Genomic DNA, 13,325 nt, shown 5'->3' with positions numbered 1-13,325 from the left:
TTATATGCACCAGATGCAATAATTCCCGACAGTACCATAATTTAAAGAGATATTCTTGAGACCCTTATGATAATGCATATTTATCATTAAAGGGTCTTCTTCCTGCAGATAGACTGTCCCAGTGAAATAGTTCTTATGCAGCGTTCTAATACACAAACTACACATTTTTCAGTGAATTTATTAGTCATTTTTAATTTTCTTGTATCTTTGCCTTGCCGGATGAGTCAATGGAAATTGCCATAATGTTAATGTAACAGAGGGTGTTTGCCTATTTTACTGTCATTATTATCCTTATTTTTGAGTAGAATTGACACTTTTCAATTTGTGTCACAAACTTGTGGCTACCTGTACCGTGTTGGCTGTGTACATTGCGAACTTGGGATTTCCCAAACAAATTTTGGGGAAATTTTCAAGACTATTTTTGATCAGGAGTACCAACTCAATTACCCATGTGTGTCCTTTAAAATGATTTAATGCCTTACCACTTTAAGACGTTAGCATGCGCAACAATGTGGGACCATCCATTTGCTGCTAATTGCAAAGGTTTGAAAGTGGAATCCCCTTCCAAATTGTTCTACAGAGCACAGTGTACACTTTGAATTAAGGTTGCTGTGGAAACTTTGACTAGTACATGGTTAAGCCAGTTTGACATCAAGACCTAGTGTTGACACAGTCATTAACTGGATAGAAAGTGCTTCTCCAGTCTTGTCCACTGTGATTTGATTTGTTTGATGTTACTGTGTGTGTTGGCAAAACAAACAGTAGAGTGGGTATAGAGTAAATGGGATCAATAACTTTTGTTTACCCATGGATTTCTGAGCTCCAGGAGCCTGTTTGCTCTTCCATGTTCACACTTTCTTCTGGCCAAGGTTTTAAGCTGTGTTGACTTGTGTTTATAGTGACAAGTGTTTAATCCTTCTTCAGAAGTCAAGAACCAAGGCCTAAATGGTAGCGCCTTCACAGTAGTCCATTTATTTCTTGCCAAGTCTCAGAGGCAAGATTTTAAGGCCGTCGCAAAGCACCGTAGATTTGGGATTTTTGTGATATTTGGACCCAATTTTTAATGTTGATTGTTCATGTACGTGTTCTTCTACTTTCATAGGTAATATGTCACCTTACATAAATATTCACACATGTAGAAATACAACTTAAAAGTAATTTAAGCTCAATATGAGAAAGGAAAAATTGAAAAAAGTTTGTCGATAACTGACAGTATGCACTTTTTCTTTGTTTTCTTAGTGACTACGTCCAGGATCCTCCTCCAGGCACCAAGAAGTACAAAGACAGGTGTGAGACACATTTGCATGGAATAGTCAACATATATCAGAGACATTGCAAAACTCATTCATACATTTAGATTCAAATATTCGGGAAAAAAATATTTGTCTATAAATTAGGCTATAGCATGCCATTGTCTGGTGGATCATAATAATACGTACACGGGTACTTGTCTATGTGTGTTGAATTGAACATTCAACTTCTGATACGTGTAGAAATATCGTTTTTATGATGGAAATCTCACCACAGTGTTAAGGGGCTCCCAAGAGTTTTGAATGTTCACATACCACATAGCTATTCTCAATGGATCCTGGGGTTCTTTTGAAATGTTTTTCCATCAGCGGGAATGGTCCACTCTGTGCACAGACCATTCTGAGGCAGTGCTCTTGATAGGGATGCCATGGGGAACAGCCATCCATTATGCAATAAGAACAAGGTGTTTGAAATGGAACAGCTGTGCAGAAGTATTCAACTCTCCCTTATCAAGATCTTGTTAAAATCATTGCAAGATCAGTTCCCCCTTGAAATGTTAGATTTGAATCCTTACTCATACATATTTATCCTACCTGTTTCATATTTGTAAGTCAAATGATGGTATGTTTTCTCATTTACACAGTACATTGGACTAGAATCACATGTTCCATTGTGTGAGCATTTGTGCTTCATGTGGGTATCAGAAAAGTGTTTGATTGAACAAAACTACAGGCATCTAAATGTGTCGTATATTGAAAAACAAGTCGGTATTGTCTGAATACCTAACAAGTTATTGTATAAATTTATTGGCACGTCTGTCTTTTCACTTTACCAAATTTAACATTTGCAGAAACTAAATATAAACATAAATTTCTTCTTTTTGAAGTGCCTTTATTTACGAGTATTCTCATAGTCGGCCTGACCTCACCACAGCCTTTTAACACACCAAGAGGCACAATTCCTTTTCCCTCATTCGATGCTATGCAGAAGTGCGCTGAAGTTACCGAATGTCTGACCACAAGATTGCTGTTAAATGTGAAAGCAAATGTCTGAAGTTGAAGTGGGGTCGTCAAAATATGTTAATTTTCTTTTTAGCTGGAATTTTGAGAAGTACCTCAACGACATCAACAAGAATATAGAGGACGAGATCTTTGCCTACCCAGAATGGACTCGATTCTACTACCGATGGACAGGCTTTAAGAACTACAACCTTGTCATCAGAGTGAGTGGCAATAGGCTGAGTATAAGACAGGCTGTAGCTATTTATAGTCACTGCAGCATAACCATGTGGAGTAGAAGGAAGCCGTAACTAAAAACTGTTAGTGAGGAAAGGGCTTTGAGCAAACTTTAATTAGGCGACTGACTTGTTGGTAATGTTTGTTGAGAGTGGTTGGACTCATTTAGCTTTGCGTTCCAGCAGTTTACTACATTTAACTGCATCACAGACATTAACATTTGCCACAGTGTGTAATAGGCAGCATTACAGAAAGTGATGACGTGACAGCAGTTGTAGACCTTTAGGGGAATGTGGCACAGTAGTTAGGGTTTCGACATGTGATCAGAGGGTCAGAGGTTCGAATCCAACTGCTGGCCAAAGGTTTTTGGCTTTGAGCAAGCCACTTCACCCCTACTTGTCTGTCCATCCAGGAGTATAAATGAATAACTGATATTAGTTGGGGAGTATCCTGTGATATACCAGCGTCCCGTCCAGGGAGAACAGAAGTATTCCGGGGAAATTCTTACCAGGGATACTGCTGATAACCACTGGCCGGATAAGTCACTATGGCTAAAGACTAACTATACATTTTATTACAATTGAACGCAAGTGCTAAGGACAATATGCGTCAAAACTCAGCATTATTCGTGGTTCTGACTCTATTCTTGAGGTATCTATTCAGAGAATAAGATTCGATGTTGCACATCTTAAACTTGAAAATGTCAAATTGATGATCAAAGGCTGGCCAACTCTGTCCTTTAAAGATGTTATTAAAGCTCAGTTCCATTGTTTGAATTTGGTTTGTTGTGTTTTGTGGAAAGATGATCGAGCGAGGGGATGATTTTGAGCCTATCCCTGGAGGCTACGATTTCATGGTGGACTTCTTGGGAGAGGAACCTACATTCCCGACAGAGCGACCATCTCGCGCGCACAACTATCTGGAGGTAGGGAGTTTGGCTTGTGGCACCCAAAATTCCTGTTATAAGTAAACATTTGGTGTTGATATACTGCCGACATCGTATAACGCTTTTGTGCTTTCCTACAATGCTACATGGACTGTTGGCCCCTACTTGCTCCATAGGAAAGTACATACATATATGTAGCCAAACAAAGTCCAATGTTCTCAGTACATTGGCTTATTGCCAGTGTTATGGAGATGTTTTGGGTTGTTAGCAAAATAAGGCTTTTTGTCAGTCCATGCAGATTTTAAGGGGATCAGATGATCACGAGCAAAATTGGATGAGAAAAGAAAGTTAGATGAAAGGCCTGAAGAGTTGCATTGCAGTGAGAATGCTGTAATTGGTCAGCTCGTTAGGGATTAATGTTGGAGATTTTGGCTTGAGTTTCAATTTTCATTTCCTTTAATTTTGAATCCTAGATGAAGAACCGCATTGGCGTACACCGGGAAACAGTGAAAAAAGGTCTCTTCTGGGACAACCTGTACATTGGGTTCTGCAATCGCATCTCTCGAGAACCAGACACATTTCACTATTTGTGAGTTTGTGATTATTTAACAGTGTGTGTGGGATGGCATGGTATTATACGTGTAGCTATGGCTCAGTTGATGGTGTCTTGTTCATAGTTGAGTGGGATGGGCTAGGCTCTGCTGGGTTGAGTTGGGCTGCACTGGGTGTGACTGGGTTTGGATTTGGTCGAGTTTGGTTGGTTTGGGCTGTGCAGGCCTAGGATGGACTAGGCTGGGTTACTTTGGATTCAGCCGAGTTGCGAGTTATAGATTCCATTTCATTTTGATTGCTTGGTTTGTAATTATTAAGTTATGGGTTGAAGATGGTTAGAGTTTGTGTCAGCTAAGTTTGGTCTTGCAAATTTGGGTTGGGTTTAGGTCCGCTTTGGCTTGTGTTTATGTTCAGTTGGTAACTACCAAAAGGAATGGGTTGGTTAAGCATTGATAAGATGGCCTTCAGTTGTGCTTGATGGGGTGAGTTTGGTTAAGTTTGGTCATATGGGTGAAGCATCATGTATGCATTGAGCATCATGTATGCATTGGTGTACATTCTTAAGTTTTGTAATGAGGGATATTTCTTTACATATCAGGTAGCTTAATTGTGCCTTTCTGTAAGACAAGAGACGGTACTGCAGATGTTCTGGTGTGGTTGAAAAAGAGCTCACAATTGGGTTGACGTTGCCTCTTTCAGCCTTGTTGCATTTTTTCAAATAAACATGTCAGGAACTTATGCACCGTTTCTTGCCCAGGTTCTGGAACCACATGCAGATTCTCCTACCGAGAACAGAACCAGACTGGGACGGTTTCTTGAAGGAGATGAAGACCAGAGGGGCACAGAGAAAGGATGTCTGGAAACCTAGCCAAGTAATCACCTCCACTGATCACTGTAAGTGGTTTGTAGTGCCGAGACATGCTGCTGACCTGCTCTCATCTAACAGGAGCTGTTGCATTTAAAAACCCTAGAGGAGCCCATTTCAGCCTTTTTTTCCTCCTGGTTTCTTCACAGACACTCAGGGTAATGGCACCACTGGGATCGGCAGCCATCACAGTTTTAGTGCAACTACATGTAGTAACGGCTTTGGAGCTTACCCCTCTACAGGGGACCCACCCCTTTCCCCATATGGCAGTGCAGTGGTCAGGCACTGGCAAGGGGCACTGGTGATAGGTGTGACTGCACTTGTCGTGGGCATGGCACTGTGGAAACTGAAGGCCAAATAGTTAGGTAAGCCTAGGGTGATGTTTGGATGGAAGGTTTTTGTTTCTATGTTACCTTCCCAAGTTCAAGTAGAATTATAGTTAACCATAGTTCATCCATTTTTGCCAGAACTATGGATGGTTGGCCCTGGGGCATGGCCGCACCACTTGTTATCAATAGCTGATTTCAGTTTGACAATACAGAGGGAACCTTTCAGATGAAAAATATTGTATAACATATGATGGATCATGATTGTCACGCAAGTGTCAGCCAGTAGCAAAATGTGGCCCAAGATGAGATTTTATATAGTTAAACTAGGGCCTCTCAAGTGTGACTTTACTGCCCATGGGCGTTATCAAAAAGCAATTGACTAGTGGTTGAACTATAGCTTCCACTGGAACTTGTCCTTAGCGTCCCCTCCACATGCCTCTAAAAATGAAAAGCTTAATCATATTTTCTTTTGGAATGCAATGCTGGGACCTGATGTGGAAACGCTGTTAATTTTAGGGTGCTCAAATTAACCGTTAGCTGTGTTCCAGCCCACCAGAGAGCAAAAATAGTAGGCTTTGAATCTTTTCTCACTTCATCCAGCAAATTTTGGCCACTGCTTATTACAGACCTTTCTAAGAAGTGTTGTACAAATGATGAATTCTTATTAATACAAGAACTAGGATAGGTTTTTATTTTTATTATTTATTTGATCCGGACAGCAGTACAGGATGAAATTAAAAAGGAAACGGAGAAATGACTCAAAATGGAAAAAAATCAATAGAACCAGAAAGCAAAACAAGTTACAGTAAAGCTAAAAGCAACAGCAAGACAGGAATGGAGAGCCATTATGAGAAATAATCATAAACACGTACACTAACAAATTATACAAACAAAACATATCATGGGTTGAGGAAAACAAAAGTAAACTTAATGCTATTAGTATTAGTTGACATTTCCGCTCATATTTTAACAAGGACAAGAAAACGTTGAGATAAAAAATGATATAAAATTACAGTACATGTTTGTCCCCCCATGCACATGAGTCAACTTGTGATGGCATGCACTGGGAAAAGAATTAACGATCTATGAAGAAAGACTACTTCAGATCTCTCTCAGCAGTCCATGGCCCACTAATCATATGAAGAGAACGTATTCAGGCCTTGTGTAAATAACAGAGTTCACTTACGAAGTTGGTGGGTTTGGCCCCATTTTCAACAACTGATGAAGCCTGAACTGTTTCTGTTTGACTTCAGATTTTTCAGCCTGATAACCTTCCGTCTTGGCTGAAAGAGTATGCTTCCTAAATCATCACTAAGTAGCTGAAACTACACGTCCTGGGAATGTAAGTTGATCAGCTGGTAGTATTAAGCATAAAACAGGGTTTTTTGATATCTGCATCCATGCAAAGCTACTCCATGTCTTTTTATGTGTCTGCGCATTTGAGCTGAATCCAGCTTTTTGCCTGAAATGTACAGAAGTTTTTAAACACAATCTACCAAGAGGCTTTACAAAGATTTTATTTTATGTCACAAAGTGTGTGTTATTATGTCACTGCAATGTATGTCATGAGTGTATTCATAGTTTTATTTCAAAGTGCTGTCTGTAATATATTTACCACATTGTTGGGAGTTGTAAATACCAGTAAGATTTTATTTCCTGAATGCAGTGGTCCGTGTTTATTCAGAATGCCAGGTGTCAAACCTATGGCATTCACAGTTCCAAATACATGTATATGGTGCACTGGGAACCTCTCAGTACACAGAACCATTGTTGCAATGGGTCATCCTTCCGGGACATCCGGGATGCTGTTCTTATTCAGAACATCTTGGAAATACCAGATGCATATATTTCCAGAGCCCACCTGTGATTTGGACTGAGAAATTCCATCACAAAATCTATTTTCTTGTGTAGAATGCTAGACCTCTCAAGCTTTCTACCCAAGACATTTTGACAGTCTCCCTTACAAATCCTTTTGTGGGTGTCATATTATCAAGATTGTTATTTTTCATACCAAAGATTTTTAAATCCATGTTTTTTAGAAATGTTGAGCAGAGCTGTGTTTCAAGTACGAACCCTCTGTTGATAGCTTTATGACGGATTTTACATCATAAAGACATAATCAAGATTTTTTAAGAACATTTGAAATCTACTTATGTGTATTTTAAGTTTGGTCACATTTTAAGTCATTTTCTACTGGCCACATAGATTTAATCTGTATCAAATTTTATGTTGAGTCAAAAATGCTCTTTCCTGCCAAGTTATTTTTATTTTATTTTGGTCGCTGGACAAAAATCCCTTCTGTGTGTCTGTGTTTTGTTTATGTGCGAAAAAAATTGTGTCAGCTCGAGGGCAGATTAGAAAAATCCAAAACAAAACAGTTGACTGTCTATGTCAGTTGAAAAAAATATATGCATTGACTTGTAACTTGGAAACAGGGTTAACATTGATCAATTTTGTTTTAATAAGCAAGCCCTTTTTGTCAATAAGTCAATACGGGCGTTTCACAGTAGTGTGCCAGTCACAATGCATGAAATTTGTCGACCCAGTGCGTGTTCGGAAAGGGTTGACAAATTTCGCACGTTATGATTGGCCAAAGCGTTGCAAACTCTTGGTGGCGCACTATTGTAAATCGCCCGTATAAAGTATGCAAAAAAATGGTCCTGTGGTAACCTTATATAAAAAGTGTGGAGTAACAGTGTGGTTTAATTTGACACTTCCAATTAATCCTCTTAACTAGTAGTAGTAGTTGTTGTAATGGGAGGAATTTTGTACCACAATTTGGTATTTTCCAAAGTGTGTTGTGACGTTGATGATTACTGTTTGACTTGACCAAAGAGTTAACTTGATTGTCAGTTGGCCGATGGGAGAATTTTGTAAGTTCTGGTTTGTTCTCTTTTTGGAGGGGTCTTTGCTGGAATTTAAAAATCAACTTTCTTGGAAAAGCTGTCAAAAGTTTCAGATGTATACTAAAGGTTATAATTTCTGAGTGAGTGTCAGAATAAGATTTTTTTTCCTGTTGTATGACAGTGCTCATTGCAAATCATAATTATTTGCATTAGTAGTTCAACTCTGTGTTATCAAATTGAAATAGCTCATGCACTGATAGCACACAAAGTATTGCTATACTGAAATATATTTCTCACCTTGTTTACCAATCCTCACTTGTACACTGCAAGACTTTTTTCTGAGTAGCTTTAGACGTAGGGGATGCTCTTGTTCAATATGTAATTGTAAATTTACTGAATCTACAGTATTAAAAAGATATTTCTATACTCATGGTACTATTTTACACAGTTTAACGAAAGGTTGATGGTAGAACCTAAAAAAAACAGCTGTATAAAATTATGAAGGTTTTCTTTGGAAATCACTTTAGCAGGATGTAACCATTTTGTGACTAGGTAGAAAGTCTTTATTTTCCTCCAGCAAGGAGCAGAACGTAGTTACAACTCAGATCGAAATGTTAATGGGATAAGATGCAGTTTTATGAGGGGACCAGTGCATTGATGGAATTTTAAAAATACGTGTTTGTGTTAGACGTGATTTGCGGATCTGTGCAATTGTGAGATTGCACTGTTTTATCTGTGAAATCTGTTGGTGCTGCTGTTGTCAGGTGATCCCGTTTTCTGTCTGAGTCCCAGCTGCAGAAGGTTATTATGTGAAGGGTAAGTAAGGTTGAAGATTTCATATAGGATCGACAGATCGTGCAACACAATAACGTGTATTGATGGAGATGCTGTAATAAATGTTGTATATTGCTTGATGTGTAAAAATGTGCTTAGTGCCAACAATTGGACTCGAAAAAGATTTTGCCAGCATTTGTACTTATCTTTGCCGTCCAATTTTTACTATTTGCTTCTGTTTGGAATACCAATAATTTTAAGTCACAATTTTACCACCTAAAGTACATGTACATGTTTGTTATTCTTTCCACGATAGCATGGCTAGTGCATGATTATTGATATGGTGGAAATATTTTTGAATTAAATGTTCACTGTTGAAAAGTTGTGTTGCGTTAGAAAACATGTAATCATCCGTTTGTGGCAAATTGTTTAACTTTATGGTTTATAGAGAATGGCTGAAGTGTTTTAAATTTATAATAATATATGGCCTGAATACGTACTGTACATAAATGGTTGAACCAGGGTACTATAGTTAGGCAGCATGTACTGTACTGAGACTAAATGTGAGTAGGTTGCATAAATGTCAGTTACAAAGTTGATTCTGACAAACTGGTTGATACCAGTTTTAATTACCGGTAATACCTGTGAGACAGTAGGCACAATTTCCTCCCATGTTTTACTGCCAGCAAATATTCACTGTTATCCGTAACAGGAAGGTTTTAAGTGGTTTGACTGTCTGCTTAGATTTCCAGTCTTCTGACTTTGTTATATGTCTTCTAATGAAGATATGGTTGGCATAGCCACAGGGAGCAGCTTCCATTATTGCTGATTGATTGTATATTTGACAATTGGCAAGTGTTTTCAGAATCGTATTGCTACACAATTTTAAAAGTTAGTTTATTCATATGATCGAGTCTCCACATAGCAAGTTTAGCCCTGAGCAGGATAGTTTGCCTCAATCATCTCTACTAAATACTTCTTCCACCACAAAGGACTTCTCATTGTGGAGTCACAGTGTGCCAGTATTACGGAAGCTTGTTTTGACACTGAAGTGAGTATCCATTAAATCCATATCACAATTTTCAGTATTCTTTATTTAAGGAGTTTCCAGAAACCTGCAGCATTCTCCAACGTGCATTGGAGAATCTGCACATGCATGTGAAGACTTGGGCTTTGTTCCATTGCGCAAACAACTCAAAACTTTATATTTTCACAATTGGAGCATTGGGTGCTCCTTGTTGGTTCGTTGTTAAAACAGTCTGTCCCAGACTTGAACATATTAAATAAGCAACAAATACACTGCAATAGTCACTGTATTCCAAGCTTTCAGAGGCTGATGTGTTGATTCTCAGGCGGATCCTCTTGATACAGTTTGCAATTGATAAGTACTCAATAAAGTGCAGTTTTAGCACTAATTGAGGTGATATTGGTTCTTAGCAGTAATTGGTTTTTGAAGAGCAGAGTATTGATCCTGTGAACTCCATAGTATCACCAAAGCTTATGAAGTGCATGCAAGCCATTGCATGTAAAATGTCATGTTTAAGTTGGATGTAGAGGACCAAAGGAAAAAAACTAATCTCATTTTGTTCTTGTTGCTGTGCAACCTTGTTCAGGTCTTCTCAATTCATACTATTGCCAGAAAACTATATCTTATTCTGCCAGAATGTATATGTAGTGTCTCAAACTTTGTCCTACAGGAGAGGTTTAATGAGATGCATATGTATTGAGACCAGAGGCATGTGGGCTATGTACAAAGTAGAAAAGCCACGGCCAGAATTACATGTATTTGCTGAATAAGAGGTTTGCAGGTGCATTACAGGGTATTGCCTAAGTTTTTGTGGTCAAGAACATTGTGTTGAAGTAATTGAATGGTTCTATCTGATATTCTCTAGTTTAATTTGTTTAAATTGTATTATCAACCAATGTGCTGCAAGACTTTTACCACTGCTCAGATTTTTTTTCAAATTGCATTTTAAATATTACTCATGAAATTTATACCCACCAAAGGTAAGTTTTGTGACACATTGTATGTTCGTGCTGCCTGTATCTTATATTTATTTTGATGTTTGCAATTAGGGCAAAGTGCCAATATTATGTAGTGACATGAAATGTGATGTATTCAGAGGTAATTACATGTAATGTGTGTTTTATAGTGCGAAAGTTACACTTCCTGTTTTCCTTCCAGACAAAAATAAGTATATGCGTGGATATTTTATGTAGTCTTGGAAATTTCGTTGTGTAATCTGTTGTATGCGTGTCTCCATGTAAGCATTATTTAAATCATTGTGACCTTTTTCTTTGGACTTGAGTGGATTTCACGATACCGCTACGGCACGGCACTCGCGCACACGTTCTGAAAGTGTAGCCCGCGCAGTTTTATTATCACACAGCTCGTTGGTCAAAGAAATATTCCAAGTGCATGGACGTACTCCTTGTGCGCGAGCATAGTGCTACTGTCGTATAATGGCTTCTAATTGTCGGCAGATTTGTCTGGGAGTGTACAGAAACAGACACGTTTTGTGAGAAAAATGTGCTATTTCTACCCAATTTGCTCAGCACCTTTGCGGAAATGACAAGTCAGTCCTGTTCATACATATACACAGCATGTCTTACATTTTTTGTATATTTTGTGATCAGCAATTTTGATGAGATGTTCATATACATGTATATTTGAATGCACATAATTATTCAAAAGGTTTATATATGGTACCTAGAACAGTCATCAGATGGTATAATTTTATTGTTGTCCAGAGTCAATAAGTTCACATTGCTTACATTCCAGTGTTAACTCTACTGAATGATTTCGACTTAACAGAGAGTTTGAATAAATTCATGATTGCATGCAAATTGTAGACGGTTGTTCATTGAGTGCTTGCTTTAGGGTGAAGAACCGTATGTTGTAACAATGTCAGATGTTGACGGCGTAAACTTTTTAAGAAATTTAGTTCCAAAATGGCACGGCTAAACCATTGTACAGATTTGAAATTAGATGGAGACTGATTGCCAATGCTGTCACAAGATTGAGAGGCAGTTTCCAGTCTTGATAAAAATTCACTACATTTAAAAGGCAAACCTCTTTTCTTGAAAATGCAGAAAGAAAAACAGTCTTTCCACTTTCCACTGTCAAATTCAAATTATACAATTGATGTATGCACAACTGAAGAGCATACATATTCATGTATGACAGTCCTACTTGTATTCTCTTAACTTATTCGCTAAACGCGAATAAATTGTTTACTTACGCGCCTGCGCACCTGAAATATAAAACATTGAGTAAACAGAACCTTATAACCTAGGAATTCCGCTTTATCACAACAGCACAGAACCTTGTTCCTACCTCCTGGGGATTAAAGAACGGACAATGCAAGTCAGAAGAACAGATATCTGGATATTGGGTTTCGATATTAAATGATAACTCCGGTCCAAGTTACAACCCTGAATGTCTTTATGGGACCATTGCGTTAATTTGAAATCAATTTTAGAGGGATACTGAAATATTCAGTTTTCATTAAAATCTGCTGGATTTACATACACGTTTTTAAGTTCTGGGTTATTAACACAATTTCAAAAACAACGGCAAAACGCTCACCATACCTCCACCTATACCCCCAATTAAATGACACCGACATTTTTGAAACATCTGCATCTTCTAAATAATCATCCTTGGCGGTTTCAGAGGACCAGCGTCCATGTTTTTAACAGCATATTAAGCACTGTGCACCTCAATTAGCCCCACCTGATCTAAGACTGTGTAATGAAAACTTCTTGGGATCTTTGCCTATATTCTTAATGACGTCCTTTAAAATTTCTCTGGACCTAGTGTATGAAAGTTGTTTAGATTTCACAGTTTTAGAATTTTCTTTCTTGAAGTATGCTACAGCGCAGAAAATAAACTGTTGCGAATTTTCTTCAAGTAAACTTGCTTTGCATAAATAACTCAAGCATGGAAACAGGGCAAGTAAGATTGTCAGTGGAAGCAACTACATTACCCAGTCACCTTGTGTGTAAATGTCCGTCTTGCTTTTTTCCACAAATGTATTCAAAAATTGGTCGTGCACTTTAATGTCACATCTTCTTAGTGCTACCAATTCGCTGAATTGAATCCGGTAAAGCCGAGAGGGCACATAGTCCCGGCTCTAAGGTCCGTAAGTGTAGCCGTGGATTTGCCGTACATGAAACAGATTTTCTGAAGCATACTAGGGGTTATAGGGGATTTCTTGACGACTGGTTTGGAGAAACAGTGAGTTACATGCCTTATGCAACTCATTGATGTCATGAATCTATTTCAGGTCATAAAAAGCTGATTCTGTACTTGAAAACCTACAACCGTTTTGGAAGAGATGTATGAAATAATCTGCTATGTGAAGAGAGGAGGCGGGGAGAGGACAAACGTTTTTGTCAATGCCCACCAAGAAAACCGTTCGAAGGCTATGTATTATGTTATATTTGGTAGAAGTGGAAACTGCTCTGGAGGCTTGTAGAACTTAAGCCAAGGTTTCCTTTTGGAAGAACTTGGTTTCTTGTTTAGGTTAAGATCCTGTTGCAAAAAGAGAAGAAATTAAAACGTTTTTTTTTTGTTCACACGCT

At 38.3% G+C, this 13,325-nt stretch overlaps 1 protein-coding gene across 1 annotated transcript in view; it reads left to right on the top strand.

Annotated features, from left to right (window-relative positions):
• LOC110979354 (cytidine monophosphate-N-acetylneuraminic acid hydroxylase-like) overlaps positions 1-11,590 on the top strand; it is a 28,992-nt gene extending 17,402 nt beyond the window's left edge. The window contains exons 11-17 of the mRNA XM_022235074.2: positions 1,240-1,287; positions 2,347-2,473; positions 3,289-3,411; positions 3,846-3,961; positions 4,682-4,818; positions 4,939-5,154; positions 6,372-11,590. Coding sequence (XP_022090766.2) covers positions 1,240-1,287; positions 2,347-2,473; positions 3,289-3,411; positions 3,846-3,961; positions 4,682-4,818; positions 4,939-5,150 — 763 coding nt within the window. The 3' untranslated portion in view covers positions 5,151-5,154; positions 6,372-11,590. The remainder of the gene's footprint in view (positions 1-1,239; positions 1,288-2,346; positions 2,474-3,288; positions 3,412-3,845; positions 3,962-4,681; positions 4,819-4,938; positions 5,155-6,371) is intronic.
• The last annotated feature ends 1,735 nt before the right edge of the window (positions 11,591-13,325 follow it).

Source organism: Acanthaster planci, linkage group LG17 (genome assembly GCF_054643075.1).
Source record: "Acanthaster planci isolate LZ-2023a linkage group LG17, COTS_SCS, whole genome shotgun sequence".
Classification (NCBI taxonomy): domain Eukaryota; kingdom Metazoa; phylum Echinodermata; class Asteroidea; order Valvatida; family Acanthasteridae; genus Acanthaster; species Acanthaster planci.
This window is presented reverse-complemented; position numbering and strand designations above follow the sequence as displayed.